This window comes from Heptranchias perlo, chromosome 42, assembly GCF_035084215.1.
Source record: "Heptranchias perlo isolate sHepPer1 chromosome 42, sHepPer1.hap1, whole genome shotgun sequence".
Taxonomy (NCBI): Eukaryota; Metazoa; Chordata; class Chondrichthyes; order Hexanchiformes; family Hexanchidae; genus Heptranchias; species Heptranchias perlo.
Genome location: NC_090366.1, coordinates 13,545,043 through 13,569,690, shown reverse-complemented (window position 1 = coordinate 13,569,690; position 24,648 = coordinate 13,545,043). Strand labels below are relative to the sequence as shown.

Here is a 24,648-nt window from a genome sequence, read left to right as displayed (position 1 = left end):
TCCACATCAAGGTAAATGACAGGCAGAGGTGATGGCTGGCAGTGTTGAGCCTGTGGTGGACCCGACTGGCTGACGTTAACAGGAGTGATGTTCATTTTACACCACTGAAAGCACCCAGCTCACTTTTTAAGCAAGTTCATCGAATTACATAGAATTTTACAGCGCAGAAACAGGCCATTCGGCCCAACTGGTCTATGTCGGCGTTTTATACCCCACTCGAGTCTCTTCATCTCACCCTATCAGCATATCCTTCTATTCTTTTCTCCCTCATGTGTTTATCCAGCCTCCCCTTAAATCCATCTACACTATTCACCTCAATTACTCCTTGTGGGAGCGAGTTCCACATTCTCACCACTCTCTGGGTAAAGAAGTTTCTCCTGAATTCCCTATTGGATTTATTAGTGACTATCTTATATTTATGGCCTTTGGTTTGGTCTCCCCCACAAGTGGAAACATCTCTACGTCTACACTATTGAACCCTTTCATAATTTTAAAGACCTCTATCAGGTCGCCCCTCACTCTTTTTTCTAGAGAAAAGAGCCCCAGCCTGAACAGCCTTTCCTGATTGTTATAATCTCTCAGTTCTGGTATCATCCTTGTGAATCTTTTTTGTACCTTCGCCAGTGCCTCTATATCATTTTTATAATTTGGAGACCAGAACTGTGCACAGTGCTCCCAAGTGTGGTCTAACCAAGGTATATAGAGACCAGAACTGTGCACAGTGCTCCAAGTGTGGTCTAACCACATTATATGGAGACCAGAACTGTGCACAGTGCTCCAAGTGTGGTCTAACCACATTATATGGAGACCAGAACTGTGCACAGTGCTCCAAGTGTGGTCTAACCAAAGTGCTATACAAGTTTAAGATAACTTCTCTGCTTTTCAATTCTCTCCCATTAGAAATGAAACCCACTTCGGTGTTCCTGCAATTCGGGAAGGATATATTGGCCTTGGAGGGGGTGCAGCGCAGATTCACCAGAATGATACTGGGGCTTAGAGGGTTAAATTATGAGACCAAGTTATAGTCCAGCAATTTTATTTTAAATCTCCACATCATAAATTATGAGGACAGGTTGCATAGATTAGGATTGTATTCGAATGAGTTTAGAAGATTGAGAGGTGATGTGATATAATTTGATAGGGTAGTTACAGAGAAACTATTTCCTCTGGTGGGGAGAATCTGCTATTGCAAGGAATTCTCTCTGGTCTATTGACAGTGAACCCCCAAAAATCCCCGATAATTGTGTATAGAATCATTTTGAAATCTTTGCAGGCGAGTTGCGCTATTTGTGCGGTTCCTTAACTTTGCTCTCTTTCTGTCGCAGCTCCGTCTCAATAGCATCAAGAAGTTGTCCACCATTGCTTTGGCGCTGGGTGTGGAGAGAACACGCAGTGAACTGTTGCCCTTCCTGACGGGTGAGTGCCGAGGGGGGAGAGGGCACAATCCCCGGCTGGCTTTGTGCCTTGATAATTCAAACAGTTTGCACTAACCCTGGACGCTGTCCTTGTTGGAGCCTGCAGTCATATTGCACTTCCGTCCAGAGGCGAATAGCTGCAGGATACAACACGCGGACGGCTCCGCTGGTGTGGTACTGTGACCTGCCCTGGCTTGCGATCTTACCAGGGGTTCCACACCAGTGCTCTCGTGTGGAACTGTTGGGTGTGAGTAAGAACAGTCTTCATGCATTTGGGGCAGGGAGCAAGAGGCCGTGGAACAACCGTCACTTTGGAGTCTCCTTTTCCTAAGAAAACACTTCACTGCCAGTGTAGGCACTGTTGTAATGTAGGAAACGCAGCAAGCCAAATTGCACACAGCAAGCTCCCACAAACAACAATGTGATAATGACCAGATCATCTCTTTTTCTTACTGATGTTGGCTGAGGGATAATTATTGGCCCCAGGACACCGGGGAGAACTCCCCCTGTTCTTCTTCGAAATAGTGGCCGTGGGATCGTTTACCTCCACCTGAGAGGGCAGACGGGGGGGCCTCGGTTTAACGTCTCATCCCGAAAGACGGCACCACCGACAGTGCATCGCTGGGACTGGGGGAATGTCGGCCTGGAATGGGGGCTCGAACCCACGACCTCCTGACTCAGAGAGAGAGAGAGAGACCCACTGAGCCACGATTGATGTCTCAGGCGTCAATGTCCTGCGGTGGGAACAGTCTGATTCAGTGCTTTTACGGTCACAGGGTGGGGGATCTATCGCTGTAGACCGTGGGGGATTATGAATGGAGATCTGAATAAAAACAAATTCTTTTCTTTAATATTCTAGACACAATCTACGATGAGGACGAAGTTCTCTTGGCTTTGGCTGAACAGTTGGGAACGTTTACTGCCTTGGTGGGTGGCCCAGGACATGTCAACTGCTTGCTGGTACGTGGACTCGTCTGTTTTCAGTTTCCCCCGTTCTGTTTGCGTGCCCGTACCACGACGGAGAGTGAATTGTCATGCAGCGGTTCAGGCACATCGAGCGACGGTTCTAAACGGTGAGAAGCTAGGAACCGTGGAGGAGCGGAGAGATTTAGGGGGGTCCAAGTACAGAAATCACTTAAAGCTAGTAGCCGGGTACAAAAAAAAGTAATTTAAAACAGCTAATAGAATGTTGGCCTTTGCCTCAAGGGGGCTGGAATGCAAAGGGGTGGAAGTTATGTTACATTTTCACAGAGCTGCGGTCAGACCTTATCTGGAGACACTGCGTTCAGTTCTGCGCACCGCACCTCAGGAAGGATATATTGGCCTTGCAGGGGGGGAGGCAGGGCAGATTTACCAGAATGATACCGGGGCTAAAAGGGTTAAATTACGAGGACAGGTTGCACAGACTAGGCTTGTATTCCCTCGAGTATAGAAGATTAAGGGGTGATCTAATCGAGGGGTTTAAAATGATTAAAGGATTTGACAGGGTGGATAGAGAGAAACTATTTCCTCTGGTGGGGGGGGAGTCCAGAACAAGGGGGCAAATCGCCGTGTTTCATGGGATATGGAGCAAAGGCGGGTAAATGGAGTTAAGATACAGATCGGCCATGATCTAATCGAATGTACATCCAAAGCCTCCCGAGGTAATGCAAGTTTCTCAGCACTAACCTGTTGCTGCGACAAGATTCCTGGCCAAGCGTTCGTTTTTCTGCAGAGCCCCTCCTAAGCCGGGGCGACTTGACGACGACCGCGAGGGGATTCAGCTTCAAGTGGTTGGTTCTTAACGATCAGAACTGCGGGTGTGCAGCTGGTTGGGGCAGCGGTGCGAGTTGGCCTCAGTGCCCTGGACTCGGGAGGGGAACTATCCCGAAATCGTGCCTGTTCCACGGCAAATTCCTCGCCTCGCGTCTGGCTCTGTTGTAAGCTAATTGATGCAGGTTGGTTGCCTCCATTAGCTCCACTAACCTGCAGCTGGTAGAAGGCGAACTAGGTGTTCCCACGTTAACCGTAAATATTTTGCAGGCCACAGGCAGCGATAAGGTGTATTTAGAGCCACAAAATTAACCAGTTTTGCGGGGACTCACTGAATCAAGTGGTCCGAAGCACCTCTTAACTTTTTCCATCCCTGCAGTCAGAGAGGAGTTGCAGTTGTCATAGAATCTTACCGCACAGAAGGAGGCCATTCGACCCATCGTGCCTGTGCCGGCTCTTTGAAAGAGCTATCCAATTAGTCCCACTCCCCACTGCTCTTTCCCCACAGCCCTGCAAATTTTCCTTTTCAAGTATTTATCAATTCCCTTTCAATCTGCTCCCACTGCCCTTTCATGCCAGATCATAACACTTGCTGCTAAAAAAAAAATTCTTCTCATCTCCCCTCTGGTTCTTTTGCCAATTATCTTAAATCTGTGTCCTCTGGTTACTGACCCTCCTGCCACTGGAAACAGTTTCTCCTTATTTACTCTATCAAAACCCCTCATAATTTTGAACACTTATGTTAAATCTCCCCTTATGACATCCTTCCTAAAGTGCGGTGCCCAAAAATGGACACAATACTCCGTCTGAGGCCTAACCAGTGATTTGTAAAGGGTTTACCATAACTTCCTTGCTTTTGTACTCTATGCCTCTGTTAATAAAGCCAAGAATCCCGTATGCTTTTTTAACAGCTTCACCAACTCGTCCTGCCAACTTTTGTGCACCCCCAAGTCCCTCTGCTCCTGCACCCCCATTAAAATTGTATCATTTAGTTTACATTGCCTCTCCTCATTCTTCCTTTTTCTCTAGAAAAGAAAAGGCTGAGGGGTGACCTAATAGAGGTCTATAAAATTATGAAAGAGTTCGATAAGGTAGACGTAGAGAAGATGTTTCCACTGGCGGGGATCATAAATATAAGATAGTCACTAATAAATCCAATAGGGAATTCAGGAGAAACTTCTTTGCCCAGAGAGTGGTGAGAATGTGGAACTCGCTCCCACAAGGAGTAGTTGAGGCGAATAGCGGAGATGGATTTAAAGAGAAGCTGGATAAACACATGAGGGAGAAAGGAATAGAAGGATATGGTGATAGGGTGAGATGAAGTAGGGAGGGAGGAGGCTCGTGTGGAGCATAAACACCGGCATGGACCTGTTGGGCCGAATGGCCTGTTTCTGTGCCGTAAAATGCGATGCAATTCCTGGAATGAGTTAGTGTGTGTGCAGCAGTCGGTATCCGGTCTACTGCTTTCTGTAACGCCACTTCTCCTTTCTTCTCTCCACCCAACCCCCGGCAGCCTCCGCTGGAAAGCCTGGCCACGGTGGAGGAGACGGTGGTGCGGGACAAGGCGGTCGAATCGCTGCGTGCCATCTCGCGGGAGCACTCGCCGGCCAACCTCGAGGCTCACTTTGTGCCGCTGGTCAAGCGTCTGGCCAGCGGCGACTGGTTTACCTCCCGGACATCAGCCTGCGGCCTCTTCAGCGTGTGCTATTCCCGGGTCTCCAGCACCGTCAAGGCAGAGCTCAGGCAGTAAGTACGGCGTACGGAGACAAATAGGTTCTTTTTCGGTGTTTGTCGCTCGTCTCTCAACCCCTTGAGGTTTTAAAATGAAATAAGAGAATCAGAGGAACTTTTAATGAAAAGGGTTAAAGGGGTGTCTTTCCATTGCCTTCATCAACCACCTCCTCAAAAAGCCCCCCTTGGCTCCTCTGTCCTTGCAAACTACCTCCCCATCTCCAGCCCCCCTTTCCTCTCCAAAGTCCTTGAATGTGTTGTCGCCTCCCAACTTTCCCGCGACTCTGAGTTTGAATCCCTCCAATCAGGTTTCTGCCCCTGCCACAGTACTGAAACGACCCTTCTCAAAGTCACAAATGACCTCCCATGTGACCGTGGTAAACTGTCCCTCCTCATCCTTCTCCACCTCTCTGCAGCCTTTGACCTCCGTCGTCCCGCTGGGTGGGACTGCGTTCGCCTGGTTCCATTCTTATCTATCCAGTCTTAGCCAGAGAATCACCTGCAATGGCTTCTCTTCCCACTCTCGCACCGTTATCTCTGGAGTCCCCCAGGATCAATCCTTGGCCCCCTCCTATTTCTCATCTACGCACTGCCCCTCGGCGACATCATCCGAAAACACGACGTCAGGTTCCACGTGTATGCTGACGACACCCAGCTCTACCTCACCACCACCTCCCTCGACCCCTCCACTGTCTTTGATTTGTCACGCTGCTTGTCCAATTGGATGAGTGAAAATTACCTCCAACTAAATATCGGGAAGCCATTGTCTTCGGTCCCCGCCACAAACTCCATTCCCGAGCCACCGATTCCATCCCTCTCCCCGGCCACTGTCTGAGGCTGAACCAGAACGTTCGTAACCTTGGCGTCCTCTTTGACCCTGAAACTGGCTTCCCACCAAATATCCTCTCCATCACCAAGAGCGCCTACTTCCACCTCCTTAACATTGCCTACCTCAGCTTATCTGCTAAAACCCTCGTCCGTGCCTTTGTTACCTCTAGACTTGACTATTCCAATGCTCTCCTGGCCAGCCGGCCTCCCATTTTCCACCCTCCATAAACTTGAGCTTGTCCAAAACTCTGCTACCCGTATCCTAACTTGCACCAAGTCCCGTTCACCCATCACCCCCTGTGCTCGTTGATCTACATTGGCTCCCGGTCCGGCAACGCCTCGATTTTAAAATTCTCATCCTTGTTTTCAAATCCCTCCATGGCCTCCTCGCCCCCCCCATCTCTGTAACCTCCTCCAGCCCTACAACCCGATCTCTGCGCTCCTCCATTTCTTGCTTCTTGTGCATCCCTGATTTTCTTCGCTCCACCATTGGCGGCCGTGCCTTCAGCTGCCTAGGCCCTAAGCACTGGAATTCCCTCCTTAAACCTCTCCGCCTCTCTCCTCCTTTATGATGCTCCTTAAAACCTACCTCTTTGACCATGTTTTTGGTCACCTGTCTAAATATCTCTATGTGGCTCGGTGTCAAATTTTGTTTGATAATCGCTACTGTGAAGCATTTTAGGACCTTTTACTACGTTAAAGAAGCTATATAAATGCAAGTTTTTGTTGTCTGACACTGCAATTCTTGTTTCTCAATTTCCTCCTCACTTCCAAGTGCTGACTCACTCCATATTGTTTCACAGGAAGAACTTAACATAGAATTATATAAGTTTGGAGACTTATAATACAATTAAGGAGAGTCAACATGGTTTTATGAAGGGGAAATCATGTCTGACAAATTTATTCGAGTCCTTTGAGGAAGTAACGGACAGGGTGGATAAAGGGGAACCAATGGATGCAGTATATTTGGATTTTCAAAAGGCATTCGATAAGGTGTCACATAAAAGATTGCTGCACAAGTTAAGAGCTCATAGTGTTGGGGGTAATATACTGGCATGGATAGAGGATTGGCTAACTAACAGAAAACAAAGAGTCAGGATAAAAGGGTCATTTTCAAAATGGCAATCTGTAACTAGTGGGGTGCCGCAGGGATCAGTGCTGGGGCCTCAACTATTTACAATATATATCAATGACTTGGATGAAGGAACAGAGTGTCTTGTGGCCAAATTTGCTGATGATACAAAGATAGGTGGAAAAGCAAGTTGCAATGAGGACACAGAGTGTCTGCAAAGGGATATTGACCGGTTAAGCGAATGGGCAAAAATTTGGCAGATGGAATATAATGTGGGAAAATGTGAAGTCATCCACTTTGGGAGGAAAAATAAAAAAGCAAAATATTATTTGAATGGAGAAATACCACAAAATGCTGCGGTACAGAGGGATCTGGGTGTCCTCGTACATGAAACACAAAAAGTCAAACGCACAGGTGCAGCAGGTAATCGGGAAGGCAAACGGAATATTGGCCTTTATTTCTGGGGAGATGGAGTATAAAAGCAGGGAAGTCATGCTACAACTGTACAGGGTGCTGGTGAGACCACACCTGGAGTACTGCGTACAGTTCTGGTGTTCTTATTTAAGGAAGGACATACTTGCATTGGAGGCAGTTCAGAGAAGGTTCACTAGGTTGATTCTGGGTATGGAAGGGTTGTCTTATGAGGAAAGATTGAACAGGTTGGGTCTATACTCATTGGAGTTTAGAAGAATGAGAGGAGATCTTATTGAAACATACAAGATTCTGAGGGGACTCGATAGGGTAGATGCTGAGAGGATGTTACCCCTCATGGGGGAATCTAAAACTAGGGGGCATAGTCTCAGAATAAGGGGTCACCCGTTTAAGACGGCAATGAGGAGGAATTTCTTCTCCCAAAGAGCCATGAATCTTTGGAATTCTTTACCCCAAAAAGCTGTGGAGGCTGAGTCATTGAATACATTCAAGGCTGAGTTAGACAAATTTTTAATCAGCAAGGGAGTCAAAGGATATGGGGAAAGGGCGGGAAAGTGGAGTTGAGGTAAAAATCAGATCAGCCATGATCTCACTAAATGGCGGAACAGTCTCGAGGGGCCGATTGGCCTACTCCTGCTCCTATCTCTTATGGTGTTATGGCTCTTATAGAATTTACAGCACAGAAACAGGCCATTTGGCACAACTGGTCTATGCTCTACTCGAGCCTCCTCCAACCCTTCTTCATTTAACCCTATTTCTTTCCCCTTCGTGTACTTAGCTAGCTTCCCCTTAAATGCATCTATGCCGTTCACCTCAACTACTCCAGGTGGTAGCAAGTTCCACATTCTTGCATTTATATAGCACCTTTCACGACCTCAGGAAGTCCCAAAGCTTGTTTGGGGTGGCGGGAGGGGGCCTCCTGGCCCACGGGCTGTAGTTCGAACACACCTCAAGACCCAGCCCTTTCACCCAGTCACCTAGGCTTGTCATAGGGACAGGAGGAGGCCATTCAGCCCCTCGAGCCTGTTCCGCCACTCAGTTACATCGTGGCTGATCCATATCTTAACTCCATCTACTCGCCTTGGTTCTGTAACCCTTAATCCCCTCACCCAACAAAAATCTATCCAGCTCCGTTTTGAAATTTTCAATTGACCCCCAGTCTCAACAGCTTTTTGGGGGAGAGAGTTCCAGATTCCCACTCCCCTTTGTGTGAAGAGGTGCTTCCTGACATCACCCCTGAACGGCCTGGCTCTAATTTTAAGGTTATGCCCTCCTCGTTCTGGACTCTCCCACCAGAGGAAATAGTTTCTCTCTATCTACCCTATCAAATCCTTTAATCATCTTAAACCCCTCGATTAGATCACCCCTTAATCTTCTATACTCGAGGGAATACAAGCCCAGTCTGTGCAACCTGTCCTCGTAATTTAACCTTATCACCCCGGGTGTCATTCTGGTCACTTAAATCAAAGGGTGTTTGATAGTAACATTAACCTATTTTTTTTCTCTTTATACTGACCTGCCACACTGTAAATTTTCAACATTTCCTGCTTTTTTTTTGTTTTTCCTTCTAATTTCTATTCTGAAATTTTGCTTGCGTCCTCCGTGGGCCTTTCCTCCTCCACCCCCCCCCCCCCCAAAAAAAAACCCCACCGTTCCCGCTGCAGACACTTCAAGAGTCTGTGCACGGACGACACGCCCATGGTGAGACGAGCGGCTGCCTCGAAGCTGGGCGAGTTCGCTAAGGTCCTGGAGCTGGATAACGTGAAGTCCGAGATCATCCCCATGTTCACGACCCTGGCCTCCGATGAACAGGTAACCCCATCACCCGTACTAACGAAATAGATCAGGAAGGGTTCAACATCGACATCGTGCATTTATACAGCGCTTTTAATGTATTAAAACGTCCCAAGACGTTTCACAAGAGCGATTATCAAACAAATATCTGACCCCGAGCCACATGAGATATTAAGACAGGAGCTTGGACAAAGGGGTAGGTTTTAAGGAGTGACTTTAAAGGAGGAGAGAGAGGCGGAGAGGTTTAGGGAGGGAATTCCAGAGCTTGGGGCCGATGCAGCTGAAGGCACGGCCGCCAATGGTGGAGCGATGGAAATCAGGGATGCGCAAGAGGCCGGAATTGGAGGAGCGCAGAGATCTCGGAGGATCGTAGGGGCTGGAGGAGGTTACAGAGATAGGGAGGTGGGTGAGCAGGCCGTGGAGAGATTTGAAAACAAGGATGAGGGTTTCAAAATCGAGGCATTGCCGGACCGGGAGCCAACGTAGGTCAGTGAGCACAGGGGGCGATGGGTGAACGGGACTTGGTGCGAGTTAGGATACGGGCAGCAGAGTTTCCGCCAGCGGCAAAATTGGTAAAATGAGCTGGTTTTGACCAGGTGGGATTAGGCCCAAGTTTCTGCATCAAACTCATCAGCATGAGCGTCAGGCAATGGATGTTCTTATTTATAAATTTATACATTATTCCACAAGATAACAGGGTTCAAAGACATTCATTGGCTCTCCTGGCCTCCCTCCCATCTTCCACGCTCCATAAACTTGAAATCATCCAAAACTCTGCTGCCCCGTATCCTAACTTGCACCAAGTCCCGTTCTCCCATCGCCCCCTGTGCTCGCTGACCTACACTGGCTCCCGGTCCGGGAACACTTCAATTTTAAAATTCGCACCTGCGTGTTCAAATCTCTCCGTGGCCACCTAGCCCTTCCCTATCTCTGTAACCCCCTACAACCCTCCAAGATCTCTGCGCTCCTCCAGTTCGGGCCTCTTGCGCATCCCCCATTTCCATCGCTCCACCATTGGCGGCCATGCCTTCAGCTGCCTGGACCCTAAGTTCTTGAATTCCCTCCCTAAACCTCTCCGCCTCTCTCTCTCCTCCTTTAAGACACTCCTTAAAAGCTACCCCTTTGACCAAGCTTTTGGTCACCTGTTCTAATATCTCCTCATGTGGCTCGGTGTTAAAATTCGTTTGATAATATTCCTGTGAAGCGCCTTGGGACATTTTACTTTGTTAAAGGCGCTATATAAATGCAAGTTATTGTTGAATTAAGCATACAATGATAACTTATTACCGACAGTTACATGTACACAATGATAACAGTTACTAATAAAAAGAAATGAAGAACTTGTATTTCTATAGGGCCTTTCACAACCTCAGGACGTCCCACAGCACTTTACAGCCCGTGAAGTACTTTTTTGACATGTAGTCACTGTTGTAATGTAGGAAACCCAGCAGCCAATTTGCGCACAGCAAGCTCCCACATACAGCAATGTGAGAATGACCAGAGAATCTGCTTTTTTGGTGACGTTGGTTAAGGGATAAATATTGGCCCCAGGACACCGGGTCGAACTCCCCCTTCTCTTCGAAATAGTGTTTTTTTTCCGCCCGCCTGAGAGGGCATATTGGGGGGCCTCGGTTTAACGTCTCATCCGAAAGACGACCCTCAGTACTGGTACTGGGAGTGTGGGCCTGGATTATGCACTCAAGTCTCTAATAACAATGACACATACACTCTAGAGACTTACAAACTCCTTACAGAAGGAATGATGTGGCCTGTAATTGTGTATGCCTTTTGTTAGAGGATGGATGTTCTTATAAGTTACTCAAAATAATAGGTTTTAAAACCATTTATTGATAATCATAGAAATTAAGCATACGGTGATAATTATTATTGACAATAATTACTCTTACACTTGCAGCGATACCTTGCAAGTTCACCGGGAAATTCAAAGCATGTTACAGTTCTCGAGCTCAGGGTTCCTGGTTGGCCAGACCTTAAACGAATTCCAAAGTATCTGTTCCTAATGCCCACTTTTTAAAACTTTTATTTTCCCACCTCGGCTATTTGAGAATCCAGATTTTTTTTCTACATTACCTAATCCACATTTATCATTCAAGGCTGATTTGAGTGTCCTGTCCTTGCAGCATCCAGATCGTGCTTTCCCCCTGCTCGGTTACCCTCCCTAACTTTCCAGATCTATGGTGTTTCTCGGGCAGATGCCTCTTCAAGGCTGGAATCATAGAATCGTACAGCACAGAAGGAGGACCGTCGTGCCTGTCCGATTAGTCCCACTCTCCCCTGCTCTTTCCCCGTAGCCCTGCATGTTTTTCTTTTTTAAGTATTCATCCACTTTCCTTTTGAAAGTTATTATTGAATCTGCTTCCACCGCCCTTTCAGGCAGCGCATTCCAGATCAGAAAAACTCACTGAGTAAAATAATTCTCTTCATCTCCCCCCTGGCTTTTTTGCCAATTATCTTAAATCTGTGTCCTCTGGTTACCCTCCTGCCACTGGAAACAGTCTCTCCCGATCTACTTTATCAAAACCCCTCATAATTTTGAACACCTCTATTAAATCTCCCCTTAACCTTCTCTGCTCTAAGGAGAACAATCCCAGCTTCTCCAGTCTCTCCACATATCTGAAGTCCCTCATCCCTGGTCCCATTCTGGTAAATCTCCTCCGCACCCTCTCCAAGGCCTTGACATCCTTCCTAAAGTGCGGTGCCCAGAATTGGACACAATACTCCAGCTGGGGCCCAACCAGTGTTTGATAAAGGGTTTAGTCTAACTTCCTTGCTTTTGTACTTTAAGCCTCTATTTATAAAGCCCCAAGGTCCTGAGTGCTTTTTTTAACAGCTTTATCAACTTGTCCTGCTACCTTCAAAGATTTGCGAGCATGAAAGCCCAAGATCTCGCTGTTCCTTCACTCCCTTTTTCCACTTGCTCAATTTCTTATCAGCTAAAGACTGTCTCTGCTTTTAATTGAGTTTTGCCGACATACTTTTTACTGCATTTGTATTAATAAAATAAAGTCTTATGATTACATTTTCATTCTTCTTATACATTTGTGTATTATTACAGATACTCAATCACTAAAAGTAGCAACGCAGGTTAATAAGGCAATTTAAAAAAAGCAAATTAAGCACTGGGGTTCATTCCTAGAGGGAGAGAATTGAAAAGCAGAGAAGTTATGTTAAACTTGTATCGAACTTTGGTTAGACCACACTTGGAGCACTGTGCACAGTTCTGGTCTCCATATACCTTGGTTAGACCACACTTGGAGCACTGTGCACAGTTCTGGTCTCCAAATACCTTGGTTAGACCACACTTGGAGCACTGTGCACAGTTCTGGTCTCCATATACCTTGGTTAGACCACACTTGGAGCACTGTGCACAGTTCTGGTCTCCGTATTATAAAAGGGATATAGAAGCATTGGCGATGGTGCAAAAAAGATTTACAAGGATGATGCCAGAACTGAGAGGTTATAACTATCAGGAAAGGCTGAACAGGCTGGGGCTCTTTTCTCTAGAAAAGAGAAGGCTGAGGGGTGACCTGATAGAGGTCTTTAAAATTATGAAGGGGTTCGATTGGGTAGACGTAGAGAAGATGTTTCCACTTGTGGGGGAGACCAGAACTAGGGGCCATAAATATAAGATAGTCACTAATAAATCCAATAGGGAATTCAGGAGAAACTTTTTTACCCAGAGAGTGGTGAGAATGTGGAACTCGCTCCCACAAGGAGTAGTTGAGGTGAATAGCGTAGATGGATTTAAGGGGAAGCTGGATAAACACATGAGGGAGAAAGGAATAGAAGGATATGCTGATAGGGTGTGATGAAGTAGGGAGGGAGGAGGCTCGTGTGGAGCATAAACACCGGGATAGACCAGATGGGCCGAATGTCCTGCTTCTGTGCTGCAGATGATACGCAACGGAAACTTGATTAACAGGCACAAGCTGAGAGTTAATAGTGGTAGCAAAATATAAAGAGTCCTCCAAGCAATTTCATGATTCCCTCCCCGTACACTTGAACCTGGCTAACCTCGCACGTTGCCCCTGCAGGACTCAGTGCGGTTACTCGCCGTTGAAGCCTGCGTCAGTATCGCGCAGCTACTGAAGCGCGAGGACGTGGAGGCCATGGTGATGCCCATACTACGGCAGGCGGTGGAGGACAAGTCATGGCGCGTGCGCTACATGGTCGCGGACAAGTTCACTGAGGTAAGCCAGTATTCAGACCTGTCGCACTTCCAAAAAGAATCAAAAGGACTTGCGTTTATACAGCGCCTTTCACAACCTCGACATCCCAAATGCGCTTTGCAGGCCATGAAGTACTTTTTTTTTGAAGTGTGCTCACTGTTGTAATGTAGGGAAACGCGGCAGCCAATTTGCGCACAGCAAGATCCCACAAACAGCAACGTGTGATAATGACCAGATCATCTGTTTTTTTTGTATTTTTAGCTGATGTTGGTTGAGGGATAAATATTGGCCCCAGGGCACCGGGGAGAACTCCCCCCCCCCCCCCCCCCCCCCCCCCCTGCTCTTCTTCGAAACAGCGGCCGTGGGATCTTTTACGTTCCCACCTGAGAGGGCAGACGGGGCCTCGGTTTAACGTCTCGTCCGAAAGTCGGCACCTCTGACAGTGCAGCACTCCCGCAGTACTGGCACCGGGATGTCAGCATGAATTATGTGCTCATAATCCAGGCTGACAATCCACGGTGGCAGTACTGAGGGAGAGCTACACTGTCGGGCTGATGTCTTTTGGATGAGACGCTAAACCGAGGGCCCTGTCAATTTTTGCACTAACTTTCTCTCAAAGGCCATAATCCCGGTCAGTATCTTCCTAGAGTGCCACTCCTGGGCGTATGGATTTGAGTGATGCCACTGTGAGCAGCTATCAAATGGGCGTCAGGCTGTTAAGTAAAATCTTACAGCACAGAGGGAGGCCGTTTGGCCCATCGTGCTTGTGCCTGCTCTTTGAAAGAGCTATCCAATTAGTCCCACTCCCTTCTCCCCGCCCCCCCCCGGCCACTCTTTCCCCATATCCCTGCAAATTTTTGTTTTCAAGTATTTATCCAATTCCCCTTTTGAAAGTTATTATTGAATCTGCTTCCACCGCCCTTTCAGGCAGCGCATTCCAGATCATCACAACTCACTGCGTTAAAAAAAAAATTCTCCTCATCTCCCCCTCTGGTTCTTTTGCCAATTATCTTAGGAACAGGAGGAGGCCCATTCAGCCCCTTGAGCCTGCTCCGTCACTAAATGAGATTATGACTGATCTGTTTCTTAACTGCATCTACCCACCTTGGTTCTGTAACCATTAATCCCCTCACCCAACAAAAATCTAGCAATCTCAGTTTTGAAATTTTCAATTGACCCCCAGCCTCAACAGCTTTTTGGGGGAGAGAGTTCCAGATTCCCACTCCCCTTTGTGTGAAGAAGTGCTTCCCGACATCACCCCTGAGCGGCCTGGCTCTAATTTTAAGGTTATGCCCCCTTGTTCTGGACTCCCCCCACCAGAGGAAATAGTTTCTCTCTATCTACCCTATCAAATCCTTTAATCATTTTAAACCCTTCGATTAGATCACCCCTTAATCTCCTACACTCGAGGGAATACAAGCCTAGTCTGTGCAACCTGTCCTCGTAATTTAACCCTTTCCAATGAGGATAACGGGCAATGCTTTGCGCTGAGATTTTAAGAGCTCTTTTTGTTTGTTTCTTTCCCGTCACCCCCACCCACCACCATCTCCCTCCCACCTCCCCGTGTCTTGTGTCGGACAGTTGCAGAAAGCTGTGGGGCCTGAAATCACCAAGAAGGACCTGGTCCCGGCCTTCCAGAACCTCATGAAGGACTGTGAAGCTGAAGTGCGTGCGGCCGCCTCCCACAAGGTCAAAGGTCAGGGTCGGCGCCAAAAAAAAAACTGACCGTGTAGAAAGAACTTGCACCTTTCACATAGCTTGCGCTCACTTGTGGAGATGCCGGTGATGGACTGGGGTGGACAAATGTAAGGAATCTTACAACACCAGGTTATAGTCCAACAATTTTATTTTAAAATCACAAGCTTTCGGAGATTATCCCCTTCGTCAGGTGACCTCCGAAAGCTTGTGATTTTAAAATAAAATTGTTGGACTATAACCTGGTGTTGTAAGATTCCTTACATTTGCTCACTTGTGATGAGTGAAGAAGCTCCCCAAATTTCCAACCAGCTCTGTTTAAGATCGTGCATTTCTATAGCATCTTTCAGGACGTCCCAAAGCGCTTCACGGTACATTGAAGTACTTTTTTTGAAGCGTAGTCACTGCTGTAATGTAAGTGAGTTTGCACACAGCAAGCTCCCACAAACAGCGATGTGATAATGACCAGATAATCTGGCTTTTGGCGATGTTGGTTAAGGGATACCGGGGAGAACTCCCCCTGCTCTTCAAAATAGTGGCCATGGGATCTTTTACATGAACCTGAGAGGGTAGATGGGGGCCGATAGACGGCACCTCCGACAGTGCGGCGCTCCCTCGGTACTGACCCTCCGACAGTGCGGCGCTCCCTCGGTACTGACCCTCCGACAGTGCGGCGCTCCCTCGGTACTGACCCTCCGACAGTGCGGCGCTCCCTCGGTACTGACCCTCCGACAGTGCGGCGCTCCCTCGGTACTGACCCTCCGACAGTGCGGCGCTCCCTCGGTACTGACCCTCCGACAGTGCGGCGCTCCCTCGGTACTGACCCTCCGACAGTGCGGCGCTCCCTCGGTACTGACCCTCCGACAGTGCGGCGCTCCCTCGGTACTGACCCTCCGACAGTGCGGCGCTCCCTCAGTACTGACCCTCCGACAGTGCGGCGCTCCCTCGGTACTGACCCTCCGACAGTGCGGCGCTCCCTCGGTACTGACCCTCCGACAGTGCGGCGCTCCCTCGGTACTGACCCTCCGACAGTGCGGCGCTCCCTCGGTACTGACCCTCCGACAGTGCGGCGCTCCCTCAGTACTGACCCTCCGACAGTGCGGCGCTCCCTCGGTACTGACCCTCCGACAGTGCGGCGCTCCCTCGGTACTGACCCTCCGACAGTGCGGCGCTCCCTCGGTACTGGCACCTGGCAAGTGTCAGCCTGGATTATGTGGCTCAAGCCTCTGGAATGGGGTCTCGAACCCACGATCTACTGAAGCGAGAGAGAGAGAGAGAGAGAGAGAGAGAGTGCTCCACCCACTGAGTCACAGGTGACAGGGGTCAGATCTGAGACCTCAAAGCAGTGTGTGGCTCGGTACCGCACTGGACGAGAGAGAGTGGGGGAAGCTGTGCTGCTTTTTCTTCCCCCAGTCGCCGTCTCGCCAGCAATGGACAGCAGGGGTGGGCGTCTGTCAAGTTGGGCAGCGAATCAAGTGCAGACACTCGCCGTCCTCACTCGCTGTGGAACGACCTGAGATCACTGCAGATTTGTGCCGTGGGTCCGCATGCCTTTGTAGAAGTCAGGAGCGTCGCAGCGTCGCCGGCCCAGTTTCACCTGGCGCTGTGCTCGAGGTTGCCCCGTATCCTGGGGACGGGACACTCCCGAGAACTGCGCCCTTTTAAACCTTCGCGCCGCAGCAGCGGGCCATACCTTTCGCTGTGTATTTAAATTGCCTGCACGGATCAGGCGCGGGAGCTCGCGCCCTGTGATTGGCACGCGTCGCGCCCGTTCCACGCCCAAAAAAACGGGCGCAACGGATAACCAATTTCTACCCACCCCGGTGTGTCCAAACACGCAGAATGTGGCCCGCGGTAAGTGTCAAGGATGTCGGGCGAGGCCCACCTTGTAAATTGAGTTTGACTCCCCCTGGTATATGTTTTCCACTGTCCGGGGTTTCAAGGCGCTATCTTCTCCGTCCTACACTGCCCCTTCATCACCTCCCCCTTATCGCCCTCCCTGATTTCAGAAGCCTCCTGCAGACCCTTCTCTTTGAATGTGCTGTCGCCCGCCTCCTACTGACCCACCCCTCCCCTTTTCTCCCCCTTGCTGCTCAGTGGCAATTTGCTTCAGAAAGAGCTTGCATTTATACAGTGCCTTTCACGACCTCAGGACATCCCAAAGCGAATTTTCTCGACATGACGCGTGGTGTCGAAATGCAAGCTCCTGGGATCAAATATTGCTGTTAGTTTTCGTTCCAGTGTACAATCGGATTGAAATATTCAGGGCTGAGCACAAGAGATGTGAATTCTTCACTTAAGCGTTGCTTCTTTCAGAGTTCTGTGAGAGCCTGCCTGCAGACTCCCGACAGCAGATCATCATGACGCGGATTCTACCTTGTGTTAAGGTAAGCTTTCAGAAACCCAAACGTGGTATCACTTGACCTGATGGAAGCGACCTCGTTTTTTTTCCCCGCCTTGGTGGTGTCAGTCAGCTACATTTTCTCCAAACGGTGCTCTACCTGCCCCGAGAGTGTTTGATGGGACAGTGTAGAGGGAGCTTTACTCTGTATCTAACCCGTGCTGTACCTGCCCCGGGAGTGTATGATGGGACAGTGTAGAGGGAGCTTTACTCTGTATCTAACCCGTGCTCTACCTGCCCCGAGAGTGTTGATGGGACAGTGTATCTAACTCATACTATATCTGTCCAACCACAAAATAGAGTTTAAAACTTGTGTCGAGGAGGTGTCTCTGCAGAAAAGTCAGATGATTTGCTCACCTTGCTGTTTCTTCTCAAACAGGAGCTGGTATCAGATGCCAATCAGCATGTGAAGTCAGCTCTGGCTTCCGTTATCATGGGGCTGTCACCGATCCTGGGCAAGGAAAACACCATCGAGCATCTTCTGCCGCTCTTCCTGGCTCAGCTGAAAGACGAGGTGAGTTGGAAGATCCCAAGAGAGCTAATCATAGAATGGTTACAGCACAGAAGGAGGCCATTCGGCCCATTGAGCCCATGCCGGCTCCTTGTAAGAGCAATCCAATTAGTCCCGTTCTCCTCCTTCCCCACAGCCCTGCAAATTTTTTCTCTTCAGATATTTATCCAGTTCCTTTTTGAAAGCCACGATTGAATCTGCTTCCACCGCCCTTTCACGCAGTGCATTCCAGATCCTAACCACTCGCTGCGTAAAAAAGTGTTTCCTTACGGTCGCCTTTGGTTCTTTTGCCAATCACCTTAAATCTGTGTCCTCTGGTTCTCGACCCTTCTGCCAATGGGAATAGTTTCTCTTTATTTACTTTATCTAAACCCCTCGTGTGTTGGGACCTGGGCGCACAGCTACATTTCGAGTGTGAGGCCCCAATAGTTTTGAGTGTGAGACCCACGATGGTTGTCATTTGATCCTCAGCTGGCATGGTCACTGCCTAGCTTGGGGGACTGAAGTCATAACGGACTGGGATAAGCGTACCGGGTCGGTCTCTGGTCTGCGCTGCGTTAGCAGATCTAGAGCTGGTGGGCGGCTTGAATACGATGGTCTCAGAGCCCATATTTTGTAGAAGGAGCGAGAATCGGCTGGCATCGCCACCCAGTTCCGCACCCCCCAACTCCCGACTGGAAATCATGGACTTTGGCCAGGCGACTTGAGCAGACCGTGGCTGAAATTCTCCCCCTTGGTTGAATCGCCGGTTCCCCGCTCACTGTCTAAGCTCACGGCATGAAGAACGGGTGAAATAGCGAGTGGGGGTTGGTGCCCGGGGAGCACACCCTCCGCAGGAGCCAGCACTTTGGGAAGCGGGGGTCTAAATGCATCGAACCTCACTCCGGTAATTCGAAAGACCCACAGAGTGTTCATTAGGACAATCTGCAGCTTTTTGCTGTTTTAAGTTCTGTAATTTGTTAAAATGGTACAACTTCAGGTTTTTTTTTAACGTTGGTTTTGGGATGTGGGCGTCGCTGGCAAGGCCGGCATTTATTGCCCATCCCTAATTGCCCCTTGAGAAGGTGGTGGTGAGCCGCCTTCTTGAACCGCTGCAGTCCGTGTGGTGAAGGTTCTCCCACAGTGCTGTTAGGGAGGGAATTCCCGGATTTTGACCCAGCGACGATGGAGGAATGGCAGATATATCTCCAAGTGGGGGCGGTGTGTGACATTGTGGTGATGGTGTTCCCATGCATCTGCTGCCCTTGTCCTTCTAGGTGGTGGAGATCGCAGTGGGGAGGTGTTACTGGTATTCACATACTGCTGAAATATCTCTCACCGCCACACAGTGCCCGCTATGCAAGCAAACAAATGGTGATAGTGTTCCTTGTTTTGTTTTCTGATTTTGAGTGGAGGTTAAGATTTTAAAAGAAGGTTAATGGGAGATTTAATAGAGGTGTTCACAATATTGGAGGTTTTGATAGAGTAGATAGGGAGAAACTGTTTCCAGTGGCAAAAGGGTCGGTAACTGGAGGGCACAGGTTTAAGATAATTGGCAAAAGAATCAGGGGAAGAGGAGGAGAATGTTTTTTACGCAGCGAGTTGTGATGATCTGGAATGCGCTGCCTGAAAGGGCGGTGGAAGCAGATTCAATAATAACTTTCAAAAGGGGAATTGGATAAATACTTGAAGGGAAAAAATTTGCAGGGCTGTTGGGAAAGATCTATTTTATTCTATCAGACCCTTTGCAATAACACAACATAGAGATAATCAGAGAAACTTACAACAGAGGAGGAGGCCGTTCGGCCCATCTTCCCTATGCCGGCTCTTTGAAAGAGCAAGCCAATTAGTCCCACTCCCCGCCCTTGCTCTTTCCCCCGCAGCCCTGCAAATTTTCTCTCGTTCAAGTATTTATCCAATTCCCTTTTGAAAGTTATTATTGAATCTACTTCCACCGCCCTTTCAGGCAGCGCATTCCAGATCATCACAACTCACTGTAAAAAAAATTCTTGGTCTGTCCAGGGCAGATTGTGTAAGATGGGTAGATGCCATCTTGTTGCATGTTTATTTTACCTAATCTGCCCTCCCTCTCTCCTTCCCTGCCCTCCCTCTCTCCTTCCCTGCCCTCCCTCTCTCCTTCCCTGCCCTCCCTCTCTCCTTCCCTGCCCTCCCTCTCTCCTTCCCTGCCCTCCCTCTCTCCTTCCCTGCCCTCCCTCTCTCCTTCCCTGCCCTCCCTCTCTCCTTCCCTGCCCTCCCTCTCTCCTTCCCTGCCCTCCCTCTCTCCTTCCCTGCCCTCCCTCTCTCCTTCCCTGCCCTCCCTCTCTCCTTCCCTGCCCTCCCTCTCTCCTTCCCTGCCCTCCCTCTCTCCTTCCCTGCCCTCCCTCTCTCCTTCCCTGCCCTCCCTCTCTCCTTCCCTGCCCTCCCTCTCTCCTTCCCTGCCCTCCCTCTCTCCTTCCCTGCCCTCCCTCTCTCCTTCCCTGCCCTCCCTCTCTCCTTCCCTGCCCTCCCTCTCTCCTTCCCTGCCCTCCCTCTCTCCTTCCCTGCCCTCCCTCTCTCCTTCCCTGCCCTCCCTCTCTCCTTCCCTGCCCTCCCTCTCTCCTTCCCTGCCCTCCCTCTCTCCTTCCCTGCCCTCCCTCTCTCCTTCCCTGCCCTCCCTCTCTCCTTCCCTGCCCTCCCTCTCTCCTTCCCTGCCCTCCCTCTCTCCTTCCCTGCCCTCCCTCTCTCCTTCCCTGCCCTCCCTCTCTCCTTCCCTGCCCTCCCTCTCTCCTTCCCTGCCCTCCCTCTCTCCTTCCCTGCCCTCCCTCTCTCCTTCCCTGCCCTCCCTCTCTCCTTCCCTGCCCTCCCTCTCTCCTTCCCTGCCCTCCCTCTCTCCTTCCCTGCCCTCCCTCTCTCCTTCCCTGCCCTCCCTCTCTCCTTCCCTGCCCTCCCTCTCTCCTCCTCCTCCTCCTCCCCCCCCCCCCTCCTCTGCAGTGCCCAGAGGTGCGACTGAACATCATTTCGAACCTGGACTGTGTGAACGAGGTGATTGGGATCAGGCAGCTGTCCCAGTCCCTGCTTCCAGCCATCGTCGAGCTGGCAGAGGATGCCAAATGGCGTGTGCGCCTGGCCATCATTGAGTATATGCCCCTGTTGGCAGGGCAGCTGGTAAGAATCTGACCCGAACCGGGTATGAACGGAGCTCATTGCTTTGTCACCTTTTACTTTTTTAATTTGGCGGCTGCAGATTTCCTACATTACAACAGTGACTGCTCTTCAAAACCAATAAGTACTTCGTTGGCTGTGAAGTGCTTTGGGATGTCCCGAGGTAGTGAAAGGTGAAAAGTAAGGATGTAGAGGCAGTGCTGTGCGTTGGCATTGCCCGGTGGCGGCTCTCTGTACCGGGCGTCAGTGCCCGGTGGCGGCTGTCTGTACCGGGCGTCAGTGCCCGGTGGCGGCTCTCTGTACCGGGCGCCAGTGCCCGGTGGCGGCTCTCTGTACCGGGCGTCAGTGCCCGGTGGCGGCTCTCTGTACCGGGCGTCCTTGCCCGGTGGCGGCTCTCTGTACCGGGCGTCCTTGCCCGGTGGCGGCTCTCTGTACCGGGCGTCCTTGCCCGGTGGCGGCTCTCTGTACCGGGCGTCCTTGCCCGGTGGCGGCTCTCTGTACCGGGCGTCCTTGCCCGGTGGCGGCTCTCTGTACCGGGCGTCCTTGCCCGGTGGCGGCTCTCTGTACCGGGCGTCCTTGCCCGGTGGCGGCTCTCTGTACCGGGCGTCCTTGCCCGGTGGCGGCTCTCTGTACCGGGCGTCCTTGCCCGGTGGCGGCTCTCTGTACCGGGCGTCCTTGCCCGGTGGCGGCTCTCTGTACCGGGCGTCCTTGCCCGGTGGCGGCTCTCTGTACCGGGCGTCCTTGCCCGGTGGCGGCTCTCTGTACCGGGCGTCCTTGCCCGGTGGCGGCTCTCTGTACCGGGCGTCCTTGCCCGATGGCGGCTCTCTGTACCGGGCGTCAGTGCCCGGTGGCGGCTCTCTGTACCGGGCGCCCTTGCCCAGTGGCGGCTCTCTGTACCGGGCGTCAGTGCCCGGTGGCGGCTCTCTGTACCGGGCGTCAGTGCCCGGTGGCGGCTCTCTGTACCGGGCGTCCTTGCCCGGTGGCGGCTCTCTGTACCGGGCGTCCTTGCCCGGTGGCGGCTCTCTGTACCGGGCGTCCTTGCCCGGTGGCGGCTCTCTGTACCGGGCGTCCTTGCCCGGTGGCGGCTCTCTGTACCGGGCGTCAGTGCCCGGTGGCGGCTCTCTGTACCGGGCGTCCTTGCCCGATGGCGGCTCTCTGTACCGGGCGTCAGTGCCCGGTGGCGGCTCTCTGTACCGGGCGTCCTGCCCAGTGGCGGCTCTCTGTACCGGGCGTCCTTGCCCAGTGGCGGCTCTCTGTACCGGGCGTCCTTGCCCAGTGGCGGCTCTCTGTACCGGGCGTCCTTGCCCAGTGGCGGCTCTCTGTACCGGGCGTCCTTGCCCAGTGGCGGCTCTCTGTACCGGGCGTCCTTGCCCAGTGGCGGCTCTCTGTACCGGGCGTCCTTGCCCAGTGGCGGCTCTCTGTACCGGGCGTCCTTGCCCAGTGGCGGCTCTCTGTACCGGGCGTCCTTGCCCAGTGGCGGCTCTCTGTACCGGGCGTCCTTGCCCAGTGGCGGCTCTCTGTACCGGGCGTCCTTGCCCAGTGGCGGCTCTCTGTACCGGGCGTCCTTGCCCAGTGGCGCTCTCTGTACCGGGCGTCCTTGCCCAGTGGCGGCTCTCTGTACCGGGCGTCCTTGCCCAGTGGCGGCTCTCTGTACCGGGCGTCGGTGCCCAGTGGCGGCTCTCTGTACCGGGCGTCGGTTCCCAGCAACACTGCAGAGATTGCACCGAGTGAAACGGAGAGGGGAGATTGCGCTGAGGCAAGCGTGATATTTAAAAGATCTTTAATTGTGCGTTGCATGAGACTGAATGCCCCCTTTAAACTTGCTGACCCCTTGTTTCCATAGGGTGTCGAGTTCTTTTGATGAGAAGCTGAACTCCCTCTGTATGGCCTGGCTGGTGGATCATGGTAAGGACAGGAACAGCTGTCTCTTAAACCACTTACTGTATCGTTAGATGATCATTATCACCGTAGATGAGTATTATACCATTTAAAATGGATAAGCGATAACTTTTGTGAAGTTTTGCCCAGGGCGTTTGTAATGACTGAGGGACGCGTGTAGTTTTGAACAGTAATGGCTGTCCTGGATATACTGGATGGTTCCTGCAGAGCTGACTTCTGATTCCACTTGCTCAGGTCCTTACCTGCTGTGGTGGCCAACCATTCGAGTTTTTGATCAGACAGCACCAGTGTCAGATACAGAACAACAACTACTCCCATTTATATAGCGCCTTTAACATAGTAAAACATCTCAAGGCGCTTCACAGGAGCGATTATCAAACAAAATTTGACACCGAGCGCATAAGGAGATATTAGGACAGGTGACCAAAGCTTGGTCAAAGAGGTAGGTTTTAAGGAGCGGCTTAAAGGAGGAGAGAGAGAGGCGGAGAGGTTGAGGGAGGGAATTCCAGAGCTTAGGGCCCAGGCAGCTGAAGGCACGGCCGCCAATGGTGGAGCGATTAAAATCGGGGATGCGCAAGAGGCCAGAATTGGAGGAGTGCGGAGATCTCGGAGGGCTGGAGGAGGTTACAGAGATAGAGAGGGGGCGAGGAAGCCATAGAGGGATTTGAAGACTACGATGAGAGGGTACAGGGCGCGCACCGGGTCACGTAATCACAGTTAATCAGGTGCCCGTTTAAACTGCCCATGCTCCCCTTTGCCGGAGCTACCGAGCGTAATCACTGGTTGGCATGGCAACCGGCAGTCCACGGGCCATTAACACCCTGACCTGGCAAAATACACCTTACGGGGAAACGCTCCCAATTGCAAATTTTAATGTTTTCTTGATCAACAGGTGGAGATTAAGCAATAGTGGGAGCACCAAGAATGTGTTGTTACTTGGGTACACACCAAGATAGGGCTTGAAACGGGGAGAGACTGTACCGATTGAAGCAGAGCCCGGGACGGCGGGTCAGGGGCCTGAGCCGAGATCTTGCCAGCCTGAGGGTAACGCGTCTGCTTCTCCTCCCGTTAGTTTATGCGATTCGTGAAGCGGCCACGAACAACCTGAAGAAGTTGGTCCAGAAGTTCGGGAAGGACTGGGCCCAAGCTACCATCATTCCCAAAGTGCTGGCCATGTCCAGTGACCCTAACTACCTGCACAGGATGACCACACTGTTCTGCATCAACGTAAAGTGCCTGCTGGGGAGGGGAGGGGTGGGGGTATAATCAGGACCGAGACCCCCTGCCCTCCCCCACGTTCCGAGCCCAGTTAGCCGACCGGGGGCTGGGACGGTAGTGGAGACTTGCCCGTTATCGTGGCGTTCCTGAGCCAGAGCGAGATCGGGGTGGGGTTAGCCAACCGGGGTTCCTATTCCCTCGCGCTCTCCGATTCGCTCCCTCCCTTGCTGGGACCGCGCGCCTGTTTGGGCGTGGGACGGGGTCGGAACCCGGCTGAGGCGTCCTTGACTTGAGCCCCGTAACCCCAATTTTATGTGCGAATTGGCTGCCGCCTACATCGCAACAGTGACCACACTCAAAACAAAAAAGTACTTTGCTGGCTGTGAAGCGTTTTGGGACGTCCCGCACTGGCGCCCGATAAAGGCGAGCTCCTTTTTCCTTCGTGGCTGATTGCCCCTCCCGTCTCCAGGTTCTGTCTGAGGTGTGCGGGAAGGAGATCACCACCAAACACATGCTGCCCACCGTGCTGCGGATGGCCGGCGACGCTGTGGCTAACGTGCGTTTCAACGTGGCCAAGACCCTGCAGAAGA

The 24,648-nt window shown here is 51.1% G+C and overlaps 1 protein-coding gene across 1 annotated transcript in view; it reads left to right on the top strand.

Moving 5' to 3' along the window:
* The window catches only part of LOC137306223 (serine/threonine-protein phosphatase 2A 65 kDa regulatory subunit A alpha isoform-like), a 29,936-nt gene that overhangs the window by 2,099 nt on the left and 3,189 nt on the right, over positions 1–24,648 (top strand). The window contains 13 exon segments of the mRNA XM_067975341.1: positions 1,326–1,416; positions 2,275–2,375; positions 4,681–4,913; positions 8,895–9,042; positions 13,080–13,235; positions 14,796–14,910; positions 17,226–17,296; positions 17,690–17,824; positions 20,771–20,944; positions 22,785–22,796; positions 22,798–22,846; positions 23,913–24,067; positions 24,528–24,648. The exon segment at positions 24,528–24,648 is cut by the window's right edge and continues 22 nt beyond it. Coding sequence (XP_067831442.1) covers positions 1,326–1,416; positions 2,275–2,375; positions 4,681–4,913; positions 8,895–9,042; positions 13,080–13,235; positions 14,796–14,910; positions 17,226–17,296; positions 17,690–17,824; positions 20,771–20,944; positions 22,785–22,796; positions 22,798–22,846; positions 23,913–24,067; positions 24,528–24,648 — 1,561 coding nt within the window.